The 21,502-nt window shown below is 49.2% G+C and overlaps 1 protein-coding gene across 3 annotated transcripts in view; it reads right to left on the bottom strand.

The window, feature by feature from the left end:
* Positions 1 to 21,502, bottom strand: part of ccser1 (coiled-coil serine-rich protein 1) — a 97,210-nt gene extending 75,708 nt beyond the window's left edge. For 2 of the 3 annotated variants that reach the window (XM_035379644.1, XM_035379646.1), the window contains exons 1-4: positions 21,258 to 21,501; positions 19,524 to 20,712; positions 17,798 to 17,985; positions 2,701 to 2,791 (exon numbers count right to left, since the gene is read on the bottom strand). In XM_035379644.1, coding sequence (XP_035235535.1) covers positions 2,701 to 2,791; positions 17,798 to 17,985; positions 19,524 to 20,712; positions 21,258 to 21,386 — 1,597 coding nt within the window. In that variant the 5' untranslated portion in view covers positions 21,387 to 21,501. Of the gene's footprint in view, positions 1 to 2,700; positions 2,792 to 17,797; positions 17,986 to 19,523; positions 20,713 to 21,257 lie in introns of all 3 variants that reach the window. The other variant, XM_035379643.1, reaches the window with a different exon arrangement.

The raw sequence follows: 21,502 nt of genomic DNA, 5'->3' as shown, positions 1-21,502 counted from the left end.
TAAAATAAAATAATAAAACGGCGAGCTCTGATATTGTTGGCGAGCTAAACGGCGGTCTCTGCGCGAAATGGACAACGGCGCGTTTCCCAATTAGCGTGATGCACTTTCCGGGACGTCCCGCCAGCCAGGCCACTCGCCACTCGTTCGAAAGTGCAGCGTGCTCGACTCATTACACACACACGCGCGCGCGCGTGCGACAACTTTGAGACGGTCGTGGGAGCGGGTGCCAATAAAAACTAAATTTACGGCCCCTCGTACTTATTATTGACTCTTCTCCACCTTTCCTGCCGGGACATTTCGGCACGCAAGGACTAAAAAAATCTACAAGGCAGAATTTATTGTGACCGACCCACCTGCCTGCTATGGGACCTGAAGACGCAAGTTAATAAAAGCGGGGGGTTTGCTGAGTGCCCCCTCCCATGGGCCTCAGTGAAGAAATAACAATCATTTTTAATTGGACTGACAGATGACTCGGCACTTAAAAAAAATTTTTTTTTTTTTTTAAAGCGGTTCTTAACATCGATTCTAATTAAACGGCGAATTTGCATACGCAACGTACACACGCGTTAACAGCTCGAAATTCACCGCAAAGGCCACTTGAAAAGTCAACAGGTACCTGAGAAGTAAACCCAAGAGGGCTGCCACAGAACAGACAGGGCAGGTGATGAAAAGAACAGCGCTTCTACTGCCATTTGGGTGTACGGTTCCCTCCGCCACCAGCAGCAATGTTCATCCATCCATCCATCCATCCATCCACCCATCCATCCATCATTTATACCCGCTTATCCTGGACAGGGTTGTGGGGGCTGCTGGAGCCTATCCCAGCATGCACTAGGCAAGAGGCAGGAATACACCCTGGACAGGCCGCCAATCTATCACAGGGCACACGCACCAGTCACTCACCATTCACTCATACACTCATACCTAGGGGGCAATTTAGACTCTCCAATTAGCCGAAACCTGTGTGCCTGTGGACTGTGGGAGGAAACCGGAGTACCCGGAGGAAACCCCACGCGGACACGGGGAGAACACGCAAACTCCACACACAAAAAAGGCCCCGACCGGGAACCAGCAGCAGCGATGCCTCCATTTTAAAATTCCTGCAGTTCTGTCACATCCCTTCCGAGTCACAGAGGAGTCTTGTTTGCTCCAAGGCTAATCTGCCGCACACGTGCAGTCGTTACGATGGGGAAAACGAAGCAGTGCTATAAAGCGTCTAAGTATGCAAAATCGTATTTGCACGCGTTAATGGCAGCATTAGCTCTGCCTTTTCGTAATGAGGACACGTCCTTGACACAAATGCAATCTAGCGTACGCAACTGTGGCTCTGAGTGGCCTGATGACTGCTGTTGAAAAAAGCTGTATTAGAAAAACTGCAACCATAAGGCAATTCATCAAGCCCTCCACGAGGTAAACCAGATTTGTTTAAAAGACATAATTGGGGGAAAAAAAATGTTCAGGACTTTTAAGTGGCAGCCATAAAATTCATACTTTCAGGCTTTCAAACAATCATAATTTTTGAGCACAATATCAGGTCCTATTTATTAAAAACGAAATTTTCATTTTAATGCAGACGTGTTTGTAAACACCTCCTAAGTTTTACCATTGTTTTAAAACGAGAAGGAAAGGATGAAACGACTTCACTGAATGTAAAAACCTTGGTGTTCATTTTTTAAAAAAAAATTTTTTACTGTCCATTGACAGAGCGCAAGCCTAGCCGTCCTGAACATATCGACTGGGAAACAACATCAACGGCTCCCTTTTAGCATCAAATACACATGAAATGACAATTTAAAGGATATTGCTCGAGATGACGGCCACTCTCTCACCCATACCCATTATTGAAAACACTGGCTGTCCCATCTATCCAAACAAAGGCATCATTAAGCAACAAAAACATTCTTTCCAGTTGCTGCTATTGCAAGTCTGAAATGCATTAGATGAATTGATTTGTGTGAAATTTGGCTCAGCAGCACAGAATACACAGCTAATAGGACTGCCCAGATGCCCTGTTCAGCCCAGTGCTCATTCCAGTTACCAATGTAAATGTCGACAGGAATACATTCTTGATATTTTTTAATCTATTTTTCTTCCTGTTTTTTTCCCCTCTCCCAGCCTGGTAAACCCAGGCGTATGTTTTTTGGCCCGCCCCGCGATCGCGACATCTCGCCTAATCCCAGGGGGGAGGCCAGAACAGTGTGTCCCCTTCCTGCCAGGGCATCGCACCTCATGCCCCCGCTGCCCTCGGGCACAGATGCCAGCTGATCCACAGCAGGAGTCGCTCCAAACTCCTGACGCCAGGATGGTCCCCGCAAGGACCGATTCCCTCCCTCCCTCCCCAGCCCGGGCGACATTACGTTTTTTTTTGGGATGCCCCACGAGGCTTCTGGGTACGGTCCAGATTCGACCCAAATCTAAAGGGCGTGCAACTAAACCGAAAACCAGTGTCCCAGCGGGACGAGCCATTTGACCCCCTGACCTTTGCGGACGCTGGGCAGATGTTGGCAGCAAAGAGGGAAGAGATTAAACCTTCCTCAGAGAGAATTTCAGGCACGTTCCAAATGACGCCGCACATGGACTGGAGCGTTGCTCAGCCGCAACGCGAAACGCGCCTTCAATGCAAACTCCCGCGTGCGCTCTCTCTCCGTTTCTGAGCGCACGGGCATCTCTTCAGGCGGGGGGGGGGGGGGGGGGGGTTACCGTGACGATGGCGCTGGTCGTCAGAGAGATCCATGTCCAGCATCAGGTCGTCCTCGTCCAGCTCAGAGGAGCCCAGGTTGTTCAGAACATCCTGGGGAAGAGAGAGACGTTGAGAAACACTTTAAACGATTTGAAAGCCGAGGGAAAAACAAGTATTAGAGCAGTTAGCACTTCACACTGGGGAAAAAAAACACAGAAAATGCAAATTTGCAGTTAGCAGACAGCATAGGAAGACAGTTTACTGAAAACATTACAAACATTCCAGCACTTTACTGTAAAAAAAAAAAAAACACACACATTAAAGCGCCACGTATTAAAGATAATAAGAGCACTGCTTACAGTACACAATCTGATATTATAGTTTACCGAAATCATTACAAAAGTACATACCAGAGCACAACTTACAGCAAAAGCCATTAGAGTACAGTTTACTGTTCACACCCCCAATTATTTAATTATGCAGTGAGAACGAGCTTCTGACTTCTCAAATGTGTTAGGGAGGCTACTATAACCAAAAAAAGTGCATTCCTTAAATATTTTCACTGTGAATTCACAATGCTTGCTATTTCACACTTGTAGTTCGGTTCCTTTTCATTACCACTCAAAACGAATGGGGGAGGAAAAATCTGCATTCTTTACGCGAAGTTACAGTATAGAGAATAGGAACAGAACGGCCGTAGACAATAACAGTGGAGCATAACAACATATGCTCAGAGCTCCATCGAGCAGAACAGAATTTTAATTGTCTCCGAGATGCACTGTGTTGCGCCACAGAAGAGCGGCGACAAGCGCGCGTTGTCACACAGTCAGAAACACAAAATACCGACTCAGGTTATAAATGCGGCGGCCTTGAGTGCGCAAGAAGTACTGTATGTTTTCCCAGCACGAAAAAACGCAGGATGTGTTATCTATGGCTCTGTGGCGACACGTTAGGCTTCCGGTCCTTCTCATGGATTTCTGCTTCCATCTAGTGGTAGTCATGTAGAATACAACCCATGAACAAGAGACAGATTTGTGCATCTATCCAAATCCCAAACGCATTGGCTATCAGATCCGGGAATCCTAGTCCAATGTGCAGTGAGCGTGACTGTACCCAACTGAACAAGGGGACAGTGGTTACAACCCCCCCCCCCCCACCCCCCAGTTATAAACATTCCTTAAAACGGGGGAAACAAATCACAGCTGCGTTCATTAAACCAGTCACAGATTAACGGTATTTCACTAATAAAACGGATGCCTTGCTGTGGGCTGTTTCTCCTCCCGAACACAAACAGTGCGGAAGTCTGTACAGTTATTCTGCTTAATGCGTCGAAACAGAGCTAAATCACAGCTTGTGAGACGCAGGCGGAACTGGCCGGAGGCCAGAGTGTGGCCGAAGGAATTCACCAGGGCGCCGTTTCTCCGTAACGGCAGAGCTGGACATTTCCGGCTGATTCGAACTTATCGCCGCCGTTAAATCGATCGCCGCGCGACTTCAACCGACGCACCTGCTAGCGAGCAGCCCTTACTGTAAACTCTCCGGTTAAGAGCTGATCAACGAGAAGACGGAGAGAACATCAGACTCAAGAGGACAGAGTATTTTCAAAGCAGAGAGAGAAAGACAACAGGAAAGCTCATGTGTATTTAAAAAAAGGGGGCTAGAAATGCTTTAAGTAGAGGCAGACGTTTGATGCTCGGCGAGCTGAAGACAGCAATTTCCAAACAGAAAGATAAAATAAGTGATATGTCCTTGGCAACAACAAAAGGGCATAAATGTGAGAAAAAACCTCTCCTGTAATCCAACTCAGCCTGGACTGGCATGACAGTTTTGCATTCTGAGCAAGGCTGTTTTCCCAACTGACTCGTTGCTTAAAAAGGCTTTAAATTGTAAGGCAAAATGAACCCGTCTTCCCAGTCGACACTGCTTAAGACAGCAAAACTGCGGAGCAGAAGCAAACCGATTTTCCCCCCACAGCTGCAACCCACCTGAAAGGCTAAACGACTAATCTCTGCCTCTGCGTCTCCACTTTAAACTATCCGGCTCCACGTTAGAAATGAAAACCGTCTTTATTTGTCTCCCGGCGTTTCTGCATAAATATTCCCCCGTCTTCCCAGCCAAAACAATGCGCGAGCTGATTGGGTGATGAAATGGCCGCATGATCCAAAAACACAATCCATAGGCCATTTTTTTAAAATCACATCCACAGTTTTCATAACACTCTATAGAACTTACTTACAGCAACGGGGGAGTTTTGTTTTTTTTGGCCCCATTTCAATATTTACTGCACAGTTACACAGTATTACAGCCACACCCAACCTGTTACCAAACAAGTATACTTAAATGGGTGTTATGGAAGAGTACCATAGATGTTTTTTGTCACATTGGTTGGGTGAGTTCTTCACAGTGCAGTGGAGGGTCGCCTGTTTTTCCCCCACTGAGAGCTAGCGGTTTAGAAGCAAGGCCTTTAAAGCCTCGACTGGGCTGGGAGTCCTGGGCGTAAAATAGATTAAAAATTTAATACACAATCCGCACTTTACTGTGGCAGACATTACATCAACAACAGCATCAGGAAAACTTCAGCAAAACTCTGAAAATTGCACAGTAAATAACGGGAGAGAGCCTGCGCAAGATTATTCAACACTTTGTAGATACGGCTATTATTCTACTTTTTACAACCTCATGATCATATTCCAGGGTACAGGTAATATGATATATGTCAGGAGGTTGAAGATTTTATATTAGTGTGGCCTGGGATTATGCTTTATACAATAAGTGGATAATGAATTCTGTAAGAGAAATATTACACGGCTTCTACAATCAACCAGACATAATGATATTTTGTGGACCGTTCAGGGACAGTTTGTGTCACTGCCTAGTCACAGAGCGTCACCTGAGGGGGGTGGGGGGAAGCAGGGGCAGTATCACGTGCTTGGTAATGGCCCCGGACTGTCAATCACATTGTGCCCACACCTGGCTCGGACTTCATGACCACCCCAAGGTCGTGCGCAGTCTCTGGCTCCAAATTGTACAAAATGGTGCCACAAAAATTGCACATCAATGGCTTCAAAATGCTTTTCGCAGGCCGGTAGAAAAATCAATGGGTGACATCACAGTCACTTTGTCCATATTTTCATTGAGTCTGCGATACTTTTCCAACACAAGCATGGTGGCTTACATATAGACCGCATTTCTGCATTCCAAAAAATTATTGCCTCTCCTTAACGTTTAATGTGTTGTATCGAACACTAAAGTACATATCATTCGCGCTGCAAACAGTGTTCGCATTCTTCGGTAGTGCAAGTTCTTCACTCATCTCTCTCTCATCACTCTCCTGAGTTAATGAACTGCACATGTGCGTGGCCTCTCCTCGGGCGCCATGGCAACCTACAGTAAAGCGCAGGTCCGTGTTGGAGAGACGGTCCTCGGGCGGTAACTGAAGCCTGACCGTACTGCTGCTGACAGAGTCTCACAAGGCGGTGCGTAACTTGCCACAGCATCAGCCAGACAGACCAGAGCATCCCACGGTCGACTGGGGACCCAGTGTGTCCCCCCACACCAGACGCACGTAAAGCACGCTCCTCCAGCGCAGTGACTGCACAGGACACACAGCCCCGATTTGCTCAGACCTCTAGCGCACGCAAAACCAATAACGTGACCACCGATTGGTCGTGGCCGATTTGTTTTGCACCAATCATTGGTGGTGGTTATTCGTTTCTCATGCGCAAGTCAGGGCTTTAAGTCTGCACTGCTCCAGTGCAGTGACTGCAAAAGGCTCTGCACACTCGTGTGAAATGAGTGGGGATGTCCCTGCAATGTGACAGACCCCCCCCCCCCCCCCCAAAACAATATGCGTACAGCACTGTGAGCTGGTCATCGGTAGCACACACCAGGAGCACAGCCCTCTGGATCTCGGAGGACCCGACGACGTCGACACGCCCGCGTGTTTAGCGTAGCCTCCCCGCGCGGCGCTCTGATGGCTGGCTGCGGTCTGGAAACAGCAGGCCTGGAAAGAGTCTGGGAGGGCCAGATGCCCGGTCCCCCGGGGCGGAGGGATGTAAATGCGCTTTGTTAACGGCGCGGGAGAGAGCCGAACCTTATGTCAGCCGGAACACTTTGGAGCGTTCTTCTATTCCCGCAGCCGGCCGTGTAATTAAACTTCCCCGTTTGCTGGCATGAACACCGGGGCTCGCTCATCAATATTTTACTCTGTTCATTATCTTGGACTAAGCTCATAGTGCATAGCACGCGCACACACTCACAACCACATACTCACACATACACAGGCAGGCAGGCACGCACACACAGGCACATACTCACACACACACAACCACATATTCACACACACACAGGCAGGCACGCACACACAGGCACATACTCTCACACACACATTCATAGGCACACATTCACACACACGCACACAGACAATGAACAAAACATAGAAACACAACAGCACTCAAACACTGATGAGATCCAGTGGTTGTATCCATAACAGTGTGAGGTGCGTTCTCCTGGCATGGTTTGGACGTGCCCTACTCTCAGTCGCTAGATCTGAACCCAAACAAGCATTTATGGGACATCCTGAAACAAGGCCTGATACAATTGAACTTGAGAGACATTCTCACTGATTGCTGGTGTTGTACACTTCCAGTAGAATTCCACACACTGAAAGACCAATTTGTACCGAAATATAGGGCCCAATGCCATTAAGTTACTTTACATTGGTACTTCCACAGTTCTTATTATATTGGTTTTCCCTTCTCCTTGGCTCACTCTCTCCCTATACCTCCCTATACACACACACACACATAGATGGAGAGGGACAGAGAGTACAGTACGTGTGAAATAGTCTAATGCTTAATGTCATGTGTAATAGAATGTGTGTATTACATGGTTTTGTGATCATTCCGAGCAACTGCAGAAGCTTAAGTGGGAAAATGTCTGGTTTATGGCTTTAATTGATATTTAGTGGATAATGAATTCTGTAAGAGAAATATCACATGCCTTCTACAATCAGCCAGACATAATATGCAGCTCAATTAAGCAGTATGTGCATATGCGGCAATTACATTTAAATCACGCACATGCATTGGGAACCGTTTTACCAATTATCTTCACCAGCCACATGACATAATTCAAGTACAACATCACAGCCTAACGGAATCACTTGTCTCCTGACACGTAATAGTTCATATTTCACTGGTGTTTAACAAGAAAAACTATAATCTCTGTGTTTTAGCGAAGAGCATGAATACTGAAATCTTTATATCGTGAATGTAAATGGGTCCTTTATGGGTCACGGATATCGCAGATGTCAAAATTCCATGGGGGCGGGCCCCACAGGCTGGTCTGAAATGAGGACCCATGCCATTGGCCACATCAGCCAGGCAGCCCTACAAGGCGGCGCGTGATTGGCCACGTCACCACTGAAGGAAGGATTTCAGTAGGCACGACATCCGGGTCTCGTCAGGCACCCGTGACCCCCTCCAGTGGACCTAGCGCTCGTAGTTTAGCGGTATGAGCTGCGTGCAAAGTGTCCGACTCCAAATTCACATCTGAAAGACTGAGGAGCCTTAATTTAGGCCCAACCCATTTCATGGACACTAACAAACGTACATTAACTTAGGACCAGCCCCAAACCATGGACACTAACAAACTTACATTTCACATTTCAGCCATTTATCCAGACTTAAACAGCTTACATTCCTTGGATGTGTTGTGGGAAAATGTCCACTCTGCTTAGGGCCGTAAGGCATGCATGTAAGGAGAGATCTCTTACACTCAAGAGTGCAAAACACTGCTGGACAGAGAAGGCAAATACAGGCTCTTTATAGCACTTCAGTGAAAAGAGAAAGAAATAAGTGAAAAAAAATCCCCCTGAGTTGAGGTAGTAGAAAGGAAGCATGTTGCAGACAGTCCAAAAGGGTACTTGTGTTTAGGGCAGGTGGGCAGACCACAGCCGTTCCACTTACCAGTGAAAACAGAACGTAAACACATACGTCTTTAGTCGCATATGCCAGAGTTCATCTAAAGAAGCATGCTTTTTCTCTTCCTTCTCTTTTCACTCAGTTACACAATCAGCGAAGCATTCACTCATATTAAACTGCCTCAGACACAATCCATTCAGCTGGACGTTCACTGGAGCAGTTCATGTACCAGGCTCGAAAGGTGCAACGGCAGTGCCCCAACCGGGATTCAAACCTGCAACCCCACAGTTGCATGCCCAGTCCTCTAAACCCTCTAACGCTTGGCTGCCACAACACACCTAGCCTACCTCCTCCTCCCGTGATGCTGTATTCTTCCCGCTCTATTTCACTTGGGTCTGAAACAGCCTCTGGGCAAACCCCGGCGTCTGTGCATCTGATGATGCTGATGCTCTGATGTTGTTCCCCGAAGGGAGAGCTCGCAGCGACACAGAGCGAGCTGGGCTCTGAGACACCAGCAAGGGAGCTTTAGAGACGCCAGCGGAGGAGTTAGCATGAGGAACGTCACACTGGTCTGATACTGCAGCGTTCCCAGAAACCGCATTCCAGAAACTCTCCGCGGAGTGAACCGCAGCGTGCGATAAATGTGAGGATCTCGAGAGACGCTCGACTCGGGACAACCTGAGAACAAGGAGCAGTTGAGGAAAGTGTAGGAAGACTGCGGCCTAAGCAGCTCACAGCCACCCTGCTGAAGAACCAGTCTGAACCGGTCTGAACCGGACGACAAACCTCTTTTAGACGAAGCACACAGACTGCCGCGAGCTCGACCGAACCCGGGTGGAAATCCTAACACTTTTTTTTATTATTAGATGATTCATTTTCAGGTTTGGAAACCGATTTTTCATATGGCTGGGCTGGTCAGTTACACTAAAACAGCTAAAAAATCCTCCTCTCCCAGACTCCAGTGCTGCTGTCATTTCTCATAACATAAAAGGCGGCTGTGCTGCCGCCAGGAGGTGAGATACGGTTCGCCGCCGGGCACCGCTTCACTTTTTCACATTATGCTCGAATAAAATATTATATTTAGTTTGCTGCTTTATCTGTTTTTCCAGCGGATTTTTCCTGCATTTGAGTGGCCTGAAAGTTTTGCTCTTCTTTTTTTACATATCTATACTTACAGTATAACTAACGCTACCAGGTTAGTCTCTGAGAACACTGATTACACGTGGCACAGCACCTGGATGGCAGCACACAGCTTGCTGCTCCCTGCATTCCTCAGACCCCCTCACTTTAGAAATCAAAATGGCTTCCAAATTCCGGGAGAAGCAGAATCACGCAGGTGAGGACGCACCTGGAAGCATCATCAGCTCATCGTCTCGATATCCATTATCCAGACGCGTTTACGTTTCAGTTTAGCCTGTTGACGTAGGATAGCTAGCCCACAGTCTGCGTTCCCAGAGTCCAGCGATTACCATTAGCTAATCAACGCAAAGATGAACATCATAACATTTGTTTGTTGACGTCCTGAAACGGATCTTTACAAGGACAAAACGTGTTTAAAAAACCCACAGTTCTCCTCAACTTTAAATACATTCCCCTTTCTCTCAATATAGCAGCAGTTATTCTTTAAGGTCTAATTTTTATCAAAGTTCATTAACGAAAACTCACTGAAGTGGATTTTGAGGTATATAGCCCACAATGTAATTGAATCAATGCGACCAGTACAGCACCATGAATTTGAAAGCGCTCCCCTGACAGTATACCGCACCATAAACATTCGTAACGGGCAGGTTTTTTTGTCCACCCCACATATTTTCTGTCCAGGATTTGCGCACTCCGCAAAGAACCATTCGAAACACAATTCAATTCTCCGCTGCACACGGAAAATTAAAAATCAGCGAGCCACCTCAGGGTGGAAGCCATTTGCTTCTTCGTCTCACACGTACGCGGCTATGATGAAACTGTGCTTTCTCCAAGTGCTCGGGGAAGAACACACATTAATGATTTCACCAACGTCCCACCTGGTCTTGAGTGCATGTCCTGTCCTAACAATAACAGACGCCCACTTTGATTTTCCGTTGTAAGTGTACACCCTGCTTAATGGACAAACAGCCTAACAACATTTCTTATTGAATTATACTTTAAATAAGTGCTGTTACTCATACCAATCTAATCTTCTTCTCCATGTCTGGCCTCTGGCTAAGGCCATAACCCCCATCTTATTACACATGACATTCAATAACACCGAGATCAATTAAATGTCCGGTTTAATTGTTTTAATCTCGCAGGAATTCCGTTCTAATAAAAGAGGTCGTGTAGCATAACGCTTTGCCATGCCCAGATTATATTAAGTACACTATGATAAATGTAATTTTCCAATTTGCGAATTAATTAGCGGATGAAAATAAAAAACACACTGTGGGCCAGATTTACCGGAAGGAATTAGTCACAGTGCAAAACATTCGCAATATTGCGGCTCTGTTGCGGACACAGATACCAACACATTAACGACCGGCTTACCGAGACTCGTTCTATTAACGCAGTCAAATTCAAAGCCTTCATTTGCAATTTTGCAGTAGGAGACACCAACAAAAAGGGTGTAAAAGATGCACAAAAATATATAGATTTATAAATAAATAAATAAATAAATGGCATGATGTTAGGCAGCGTACAAATGGAAAAACTTTACAAGGGCAAAACACACAGGTGGTGGTCCGGCTAAGGAAAGAAAATGAACACAGACAGAACAAAAGGTGAAAAATCCCCGCAAAATAAGGAAGTCTGGTGGGTGGAAGGAATAGACACGAATGAACCTGTGATGGGAGAAGGTCACAGAGTGTCTGAAGGTAAAACGGTACTCAGAATTCATTATATAGGCTACTGAACTAGCATGCAGAAAAAACTGTTTACGTGGTTTGAATTCAGAACTGCCTTTTCATACCAACTGCCGACTGATGATTTCAATACAAGTCAATAAAACAAATATAATTTCATATTAGATCTGAAAATAAGTGAGAAGGGATTAGCAGCAACATGCGTGATACATATTTTAAATCCTAAAGGCCTCTGTGCTTTGAAACTCAGCGTTCAGCACAAACCGCACACCAGCCATTTTGAACAGTTGTATCAGCTCTAAATCTAATCACTTACACTTTGTCCCACAGGTTAACGCTTCACCGGGTTTGATCAAGTCTGTTCTTTTCTTTTTCTTTTTTTCTTTTTGATGCGATCTCTTTCATGCAGGCGCACGGGAATAATAGCAGCGATAACATAACATAGTGACGGAGTCAACGCATCACTTTTGCCTGCCTTTGAAAACCAGAACAAACATTAGAAAATATGTAAATCAATTATATGTCCTTGACTGCAGCTGCGTTCACTACAAAACACGCAAATGTCCCGCTGTCTTTAATTAAGAGGCCGTCTGTGCCATTTTACTCCTTTGCCTGTAAGATAAAAGAGAGGTCCCTGTTTCTTTCTTGTCCACCGTGTCACATTGGCAAAATCAGCGTTCACAAAATTGCGACAAAAACAACACATTTAAACGTCTCTTAAAAGGAAGTGTGGCATGCTTGTAGGTCAGACACATAACCGTTTAAAATTCAAGCGGACAAAAAATATCTAAGCTCTGTCTGATGAGCTGCGTTTTTATGTTCAGAATAAAGCAACGTGAAAAGTGCACGAAATTCGGGTGTGAAAAAAACACAGGTGATTTGGTATGTTAAGATTGTAACTGTTGACAAACTGCTATCCCTGTTCATCTATATTCAGCTGAAAGCTTCACTGTCAATTGACCAGCAGTTACCTGTGGGCAACACAATCACAGAAAAAGCAACAACGCAACAAGCACGAGGTAGGCCTATAATTGATATGTCAACCTAACGCGGGTAAACAAACAATCGGCTTTATATAAAATGTCTAGCACATACCTTCAAGGGCCGTGTACTGCATGCAAACAAAACAGTTAATCACCAGAACTGCTTGAAACTCATTTTTAAAAATGACCAAAGTAGACACCCAATTTAGGCTGCATTGGCCTGCATATGTAATTCCACATGCATCATAAACATCATATAACTGCACACATTTGACACCAAAGGGGAAAAAACTGTAAGCAACAGCGCGGCTTCAAGTGACTAGAAAATTAAAATAACCGATAACGACGTATTCATTACGATGCCAAAACCAATACCGCCACAATAGAGACAGTTACCTTAGTTCCTTAACAGTGCGATTTCAGAGAAATAGCATTCCAATAAACAGCTGATAGGCAGTTCCTCCGTGACTATCCGGTTTTATGGTCCTCTGTTTTGCCACAACAGAGAGAAGTTGCTGTACGCTTGGATTTTAGGCAGGGGGTGAACCAAGAGATTTAAAATGCAGTCTGCATATTGCATGTTCATGGTAAATAATATGTTGAAATTGTTTCTCGGTGGCCAAACTGCAATAGTTACCAACTTCATTCATATCAATCTCGTGGGAATCTACGCGACTGTGACACGCGAAAAGCTGGCGGGAGCCTCGAGCCACTTGTGTCTGACAGCTGAAAAGGCGAGTGTCTGCCTGCATCAGGATATCTTTCACGTTTCTTGCCTTTTATAAGGAAGAAAGAGGGCAGCTATGAAATATCTTTCCGCTTATAACCGCCAATAACACCAAGACCATGTTGAGTTACAATATATTTTATCTCTTGAGGCTTAATGGTCTGTTGTGACAAGTGAAAACACACGAGTGACTGTTATTTGCGTCTGGGGTCGGAGTTCACGTCCTTATCGCATCACTTTAAGATTGGCTCCATTCAACAACTGTTCCGGATGTCTCCGTACCGAAAATTGCTCATACGTTTTTGTCATATTCAATATCTCTTAGTAACTCATCTTTTTCAATCTCAGCAGCTGAGTTGAGATTGAAAAGGTAAGCCTATTTCACAGAACGGTGCGATAACTTGTTGCTTGTGAAGTGCTATTTTTACCAGTGAGAGGTAATTACAGAACCCACATTTTCAATAATACGTGTCTGGAAAATGCACTCTCACTTCTCACTACTTTTTAAGTAAAGATAAATCGAAGGAGGCAGACAGCTATTATAGAAAATATCTCAACATATTCCTTCTGTGGTAGCTGCAGATAATGGAAATTCATGAAGGCAACATCAACATATAACCGAATGTTTCCAAAGTAAAATACTTTGTGAAAGCTCACGGGATTTTTTGGCCCTACAATTCACAGTTTTTCAACCTGAGCATCATAAGATTAAATGTTTGAAAAGCATCCCCAAACAGTTCCGAGGTCTATGCTTTATGAGTCTTTCGCTTAAATCTTAATCCAGTTTTTATTCTTCAGTCTTGCTTCTGTGAATCTGCTCTCGCTGTAGTTCATCTAGAACTGCAGCATGTGTCTGTCGCGTTTAGCAATTTCCACAAAGTCTTTCTCCCTCCATATCTGAAGACTGACTTCAGTGGAGCGATTCAGAGCCAGAATGGACACCGGCGGGCGTGGCTATCCCTCGCCTGTTCGTCCAGGTGAAAACGCTTGGTCCTTGCTGCCGGGGCGACACGAAATTGGTCACAGCGTCGGGCAGGAAGGGGGCGCTGAGAGTCGCGGCCTGCCAGGGTCAGCCCATCGCTCTCTGTCCTGGAGGGGAACCGATTCGAAGCTGCTGCTCTGGTCGATGGGGTCGCCTGCGGTCCACCCAATCTGACTGTGTGTGGCTCCTCAGTGGAATGACTGTGCGGCTCAAAAGAGGCCACAGAAGAGGGCTGCTGGATGGCTCATTCGGTTAAGGCACCACACTGTGGCTATGGGTCATCCACACCTCTTGCGCCTTCTGTCAGGAAGAGGGCAACGCAAAAATGCAGGTGTTCTTTTTGTCTTCGCAGAATACGAGTTCTGTGAGTGCTGACTGCCCCTAGTGGTCCCTACCGGTACGTAAAGGCACAAGCCAGACTTCCCTTTTCTGTCACACACCAGTTTCTCTAAACTTTCTCTTTTGGAGACAAACAAAAGCATTCTAACATACTGACAACTGATTCCAGTTTTTCTTATTCTTCACAAGAAATGTGATCGATTTTCTTTCCCGGGCTCAATGCAGCGGCCAGGACCCCCCCGCCCCCCCCCCCCCCCCGGCGGGCTCTCAGCAGGACGGGCGAGCCTTCGTCAAAGTCGTCCCGCGCCGAAACAAATGGGAGCGTGGCTCTCGGGCGGCTCCTCCTGTCACCCGCCTCGGTCACGGCGGGACGGCCTCCCCGCTGCACGGAGGCGGGGCGAGTCCCGCGAGGCTCCCGCGAAACGGAGAGCAGCCGGGGGCTTGTAGCTCGTAGCGCGGCGCGTCGGTTCAGCGTAACCATGGCGAGGGCAGAGCTAGCGCTCGCTGCGGCGGCGGCGAATGAGGGCCCGCGCGCCATTAGAGAGTAGAGAAAATGGCGGTGAGTATGCCGCGTTAGCGACGCGCCGCCCACGGTCATGATGGGTAATGAGGGACCACCCCCCAAACCCCCCCGGCCGTGCAGATTCGCTGTGTGAGATCCTCAGCTTTAGTGACATCAGAGCCATTCTGCTCCTCAGGCCCTATGCTGGTCCCAACCACCCCCCCCAGAACCAGCCCCCCACCCCCAATATCAAACCATGCCCCCCCCCCCACCCCTATCATCATCCCTCTCCCACCCTCTCTGTTCTGAAGAAAAGCAGCCTGTATCCCAGTGCCAGAGTCAACAGGCTATAATAATAATAATAACAATAATTATAATAATTACAGATTATGCATAATATGACATTATACTGCATTTCAATGCACTTTATGTTCAATCCAAATATGTGACGCCCACCAAGGCAGTACACGGCATTGTGCACGAAAGCGCACACAATAACAACACATCATCAGCCTGTTCTCCTCCCTCGCCCCCGTCAGACGGGACAGCCCTGAACGGGCGCCAGGACTCGGGCCAGAACACCGTCTCAGAACGACAGGACCCCGAACAGCCAGCGATGTGGGACACGGCGAGGGGTGGGGGGCGGGGGGGGGAACTCTCCGGGCCGGCCATTCCCACTGAACAAACCTCCGTCCGGGGCCCGCCTGAATCCGCCTGTACCCCTCCACCCCCCATCCCCCCCCACCGCCCCGGCTCTCCGCCCCCCGCCGGGGACGACAGGAACAACGAGGCCTGATTAACGGCCTTGTCCCCTGACGTCCCGTTTATTACCCAGAATCCCGGGCTGGCCACGCAACAGGCCCGGCGTTCTGATGCATCATCGCTGTCTCCTAGCGACCGGGATAATGAACAATATTTATATGATATAATAAGCCGCGCGCAGTCTTCCCTAATTGCCACCACCTGCCCCGGATCAGCGTGTCGGAGAGGTTCGGGAGCCCCATCCCTCACTGCGCTACCTCGTGTCCCGTTCGCCCCGTCCCAAATTCCCCTCCCTCTGAATCAAAGCAGATACTGGCTTCAGCTGCACACCTGTTACCCACAATTCCCTGCTTTCTTTCTTTACCGGCATATGGGTCCCGTGTTCGCCCCGAGGGACCAGCCTAGGAGGGGAGACCTGGAGCACCCCTCTCATGTTTTTAAGTAGGGTATCAAAGGAACATATTGAGGAGCCATGTGGTGAAAAACCTGTGGACTATCGTACATCAGACTAAAACATCCTATCAAAGATAACTTTGACTACAGTAGCCAGATGCACTGCATTCTTAAAATCAACAGCAACACAGGCAGCCTCTCAATCCTTTTACCAACTGGAAGCCATGAGGAAGTCCACAGTATGGAAGGAAAGCAGGAGTTGTCCATCTCGTTTGAGCAGCAGGGGTCGACCATCTTGTCTGAATATAGAACATCGGTGCAACTGCCAAGTTGCTAAGCAACAGTGACGGGAAGACCAAGTTTAGGCCTACAAGGTTACAATGTAAAAAAAAAAAAAAAAAAAAAATGATTCAATGGATAAACCAAAAATTTTGGTGCGCATATTCAAATGATCCTAAAAATGTTAAATTGTGAAAAGCTAAAAAATATAGGTGCAAGAAACTGAAGTAAAAAATTTTAGGTTTATCCAACAAAGCATTGTTTTTGAAGTGTAGTTTCTCTTTGTTTAATTGTTCATTGTGTTGTGCTACTCTAGTTCTAGTTTCTAGTTCCCCTCAGTGTGTGGCGTTTTGGTCGGTCCTGCAGTGAAACGGGGATCTGTGAGAGGAGAAGACAAGCCTCCTCAGACGTGTGCGTCACGGCCAGACAGAACGCTCGCGACGCTTCTGTACGCTCTCAGGACCGCCCGGCGTCGCCCCAAGGCCGCTCGCGTAACTCCCGGTGCGACTGCAGAAGACGGCGGCTTCGGGAAAAGCCTTTGAGTTCTGAAGGCCTTCCTGCTGCGGCCGTCTCCGAGCGGTCTGGAGCCGCGAGATTGGGCCGCGAGGCGCTCCCCAAAGCGCTTTAAAGTCCGGCGGCCGCCTAGCCTGACCCGCCAACGCGGGAGCTTCACACTCAGCTGCAGTATAATCGCGGGTTCTGCCTGAGCTTCTCAAACTGCTTTCACTCACACACACACACACACACACACACACACACACACACACACACACACACACACACACACACACACACACACACACACTCTACGGGCAGCAGCACAGCGTGGCGTTTGGGTTATACCTGGCTATAGACAGGGACGCCATGTAAAGCTTCATGCTACGCAAGTCAGTCTGGATAACGGTGTCTGCGGGAGGACTGAACGAGGACGTCACCGTGCTCCTTATTGAACCACGCGTTCCAGTTAAAAAAGTTAACTGACTTAGTGACACAGCGTGAGAACACAGCGTGAATTTGGTGTGAGGCTCATAAACAGACAAAAAGGAACCTTTTTTTTTTTTTTTAAAGGCGGCAGAAAAGGGAAGTGAAGAACAGGAAGTTCCGTATGAGAAACGGGTCTGGGAAGCCCGGCCGCGCAGAGCCGGTGGACGTGAGCGAGGAGGTGTCACTTCCTCTGTTGGCTCGCACGGTTCTGCGCGCGTGGGGAGATTAGCGCCTTTAATTGAGGCGCCGCGATTTTTATCCCTCGGCGATGGCTTAATCCCCGGGACAGCTTCATCGTGGGCGGGGCTTAATCGTAGGCGGGGCTTAATCACGGGCGGGGCCTTAATCGTGGGCGGGGCCTTAATCGCGAGCGAAGTCGCTGACGGGACGGCGGGCGGGCGGTTCACCTACCAGGCTCCCCAGTTTGGAGGAGGACGAGTCGGCTCGGTGCTTGAGCAGGGGGGGGCCCTCGACGCAGTGCGGCTCCCTCAGGTTGAGGTGGAGGCGCGGGCCCCCCCCCGCCCCCTCCGACGCCGAGCGCAGCCTCCTCTCCGAACGCAGGGCCTCGCGGTACGGGCTGACGCTGCTGCACACCGAGCCTGGGGGGGGGCAGAGGCGTCGGTTACTCCAGCGCGCACACACACACACACACACGCACACGCACAGGTCACACCAGCGCACACGCACTCGCGCACGCACACACGCGCGCATGCAGAGATGCACTCGCCCAAACCAGCCAATACAAACAGCACTGCGCAGCTCTGCGCAGTACAAACACAGAACACAAGGACCGCACATGCATGACCCCACCCACAAACACTGCGCTCGCTCACCCACACTGGAGAGAGAGCAGGATGACAGACTGGTCACAAACACTCCACCGTTCAAACACACACCGTGAGGAGAGCACAGCACACTCCAGTACAGTGTCATTCTCCCATTTAATAATCCTCAATTTCCTGTTTCCTCTGCCAGCAACGAGTCAAGAGAGAGCAAACAAAATAATCTCAAATTTCTAGTAGGCACTACAGTCAGAGCCAGACGCCCCCCCTTCAAAGCAAATATTCGCAGAAGCATAAAATATGCTGAATATCTTCACATGGTGCACAGGTTAATGCAATCTGAACTGGGGAAACAGGGAGCTTGTTGAAGTACCCTCATGCATGTCGGAAAATTAGTTCTGCACATTTAGAGAGTGGAGTAAGAAGGAACCGTTGCACCTGGGGAAACATATTAATGGGACGCTATATCATAATGCTGCTCTCGTTTGACACTCGCGGCTAAATTTTGGTAACTCTGAGCTGCAAAGCTCCTCCGCTTGCCTGTGCTGCATTCAGTCAGGTCCCAGAACAGCAACAAGCTGCACAAGCACCAACAAAGGACACATGCACAAACGAGAGAAAACCCTACATGCATCAGGTTCTGAGCCCCATGTGCAATCAGGCTATAGACCCAGGCCATTAAACCCCCTGGAGGGCTGCAGCCTCCGCTGATTTTTCTGATTTCCTTTCAATCAGAAGCCAACTGAGGCCTTGAGATCAAGGTGCACAGACTTTTCAGCCAATCGGTGCTTCAGATTAAGTAGCTAAGTGCAGGAACACATCAAAAACCAGCAGGCACAGCGTGGCCCTGCAGGATTTGAGATCCCTGCTCTAGACCACTGCTATTTAGTGTGTATTATTAGAATTAATGAGGAGGACCTTGATTATTATTATTAGTAGTAGTAGTAGTAGTACTCTTGGAGCTCTGGGCCCATACACATACTGTACAGTGTCTGAAAGTAGGAGTGGTGATCTAGATCAACTTTTCCTTTTGGTCCAAGACTGACAAAATTATAATACGGAAAGGGAAGTGTGATCTTGGATCAGCATGCACGCACACACACACACTCACACACACACACACACACACACACACACACACACACACACACAAACACACACATATATGCCATGATATAGAAGTATTTGATATTAGAGGCCCAAATCAAAGGACAGTGGGAGGTCTTACAGAATTGCAGGTGGATCTTGCTAGACTGCGGCGTTTCTAGCTAAACAGGTCATAGTTACGTCACCGTTGGGTGTAACGGACAGCTGGGTGTAACCATAGCGCAGCGAGGTGTGTAGCCGGGCGTTACCTGCGTGAGGCTTCCTCAGGTGACAGGGCCGCGCCTCGGGTTTGATGCAGCCCGCCCCCTTGCCCGGCTCCTGTATGACGACCGTGTTCCGGTGCCTCCTCTCCGTCTGTTCGCCGAGCCGCTCCTCCGCGTCCGACCCGCCGCCGCCGCCGCCGCCCCCCCGCCCGCTCTGCTCCGGACCCGCCCCGCCCTCGCTCTCCCTCCCGCCCTCTTCAGGCTCCTCCCCTTTTGGAGGCGGAGCCGGCTCCGCGCTCGGGGGGGCGGAGTCGGGCCGAGGGTCCGCCTCGCCAGGGGGGTCGGGAGGGGATTCGTCCGCGGTGGCGAGGGGGGGGAAGGGCGGGAACGGCGCTCGGTCGACGGGGTCGAGGGGGCCAAGGTCGTCGGGCGGGGGGGCGCCCGGGCTCAGGCCGGGGAGCAGGTCCGCCTCGGAGACGGAGTCCTCGGTGACGGGCACGAACTCGGACGGCGTGACGGCGGTGGTGCGGTCCTCGGAGAGCATGGGCGACTGCAGCGAGCTCTCGCCCAGCTCGCCCGGGCACGAGCCCGGCGTGCCCGTCTTGGGGGGGTCCCCGCCCGCGTCCTGGGGCGGGGCCGCGTCGGGGGCGTGGCCCAGGTGCTTGGAGAAGCGGTGGTGGGACGAGAAGGACTTGGGCAGCAGCGGCTTCCTGTGCTTGGAGGACCGGCGGCTGCCGCTGTAGTCGTCCAGGAAGCCCGAGTCGTCGCCCTCGTTGGCGCCCGAGCTGATGCAGTTGATGAAGACGTTGCGGTTGGTGGACGCCTTGTCGAAGTCCTCCGTCTGGGACCGGCTGATCTTCTTGTGCCGGTGGCCGCCGAACCCGAAGGAGTGCCGGGTCTTGCAGCGCCCGCCGCCGTCGTCCGCCGCTCGCTGGAAGCCCGCCTCCGGCGCCGGCTGGGCGGGGCTGACGGGCGGCGGCTCGCTGCTGCGCTTGGAGTGGAAGCTGATGGACGGCGTGCGGAACAGGCTCCGCCTCTTTCCCGTGCTGCTGGAGCTGGAGTTGGTGCTGGACGGCGAGGAGGTGTGCACGCCGTTGCCCACGCCGCCCGACGAGGGCGAGGACGGCAGCGAGTCCTGCCGCTTGCTGGCGCTCCGGCGGAATATGGGCAGCCTGGAGACCAGGGTGGAGCGGCGCGATCCTGACTCACCCATCACAGCATCGACTGCAGCAGCCTGCAATACCAACACTGGCCTTAGAGGGCAGCAGAGAGACAGACACATAGACAGGCACACACAGACACAAACACTCAAACACACACGCATGCACACGCACACACATGCGCACACGTGCACACACAAATGCACAATGCTGACTATTCGTTTTTTAATAGACGAGAGGCATCAATTGTAAAGCGCTTTGGATAAAAGCGCTATATAAATGCAGTCCATTTACCATTTACGATTAAAACTGTGGTTTGCAGGGTTGTTTTTCAGTAAATTAAATCCAAATAAAAAAAAGAATCTGATTGAATAGCCTCAGAACCCCCATAAAAATGTTTTGAAGCCCCCCAAGGAGTAGAAATACTGTTATCTGGAACCCAGAGCGGGGACAATATTTAGGGTCACCTCTCCCCCCGCCCCACCTGCAGCAGAGGCGAGCACGGCGCACATACAGTTGGCGGCTGGTTTTTATGACTCCGCTAAACAGCTATGAAAGTGATTTAAGGACAGAAATGCAAACTGTCACACGGCACTCCTGTATTTCACACCGGCCAGACCTGACATCGTGACATTTCCAATTTTCCCGTCGCGTTCCCCTCCCACCGGGGCACGGGTGAGTCAGCGGGTGGCGGCATTCCGTTATCTCCTGTCCCGCGAAGATTCACCACATTATAACCCGGGACCATTTCAGGCACTTTGTTTTAACATGACGCCGTTTCAAAGACCGGCTAAGCTCGCTTACTATGACCGACGCGTTCATGAGAATGCAGAAGTACAGGTCCGCTACAAAGCCACACAATAC

This window comes from Anguilla anguilla, chromosome 10 (assembly GCF_013347855.1).
Source record: "Anguilla anguilla isolate fAngAng1 chromosome 10, fAngAng1.pri, whole genome shotgun sequence".
Taxonomy (NCBI): Eukaryota; Metazoa; Chordata; class Actinopteri; order Anguilliformes; family Anguillidae; genus Anguilla; species Anguilla anguilla.
Note: the sequence above shows the minus strand (reverse complement) of the source record. Positions and strands in the feature narration are given on the sequence as shown.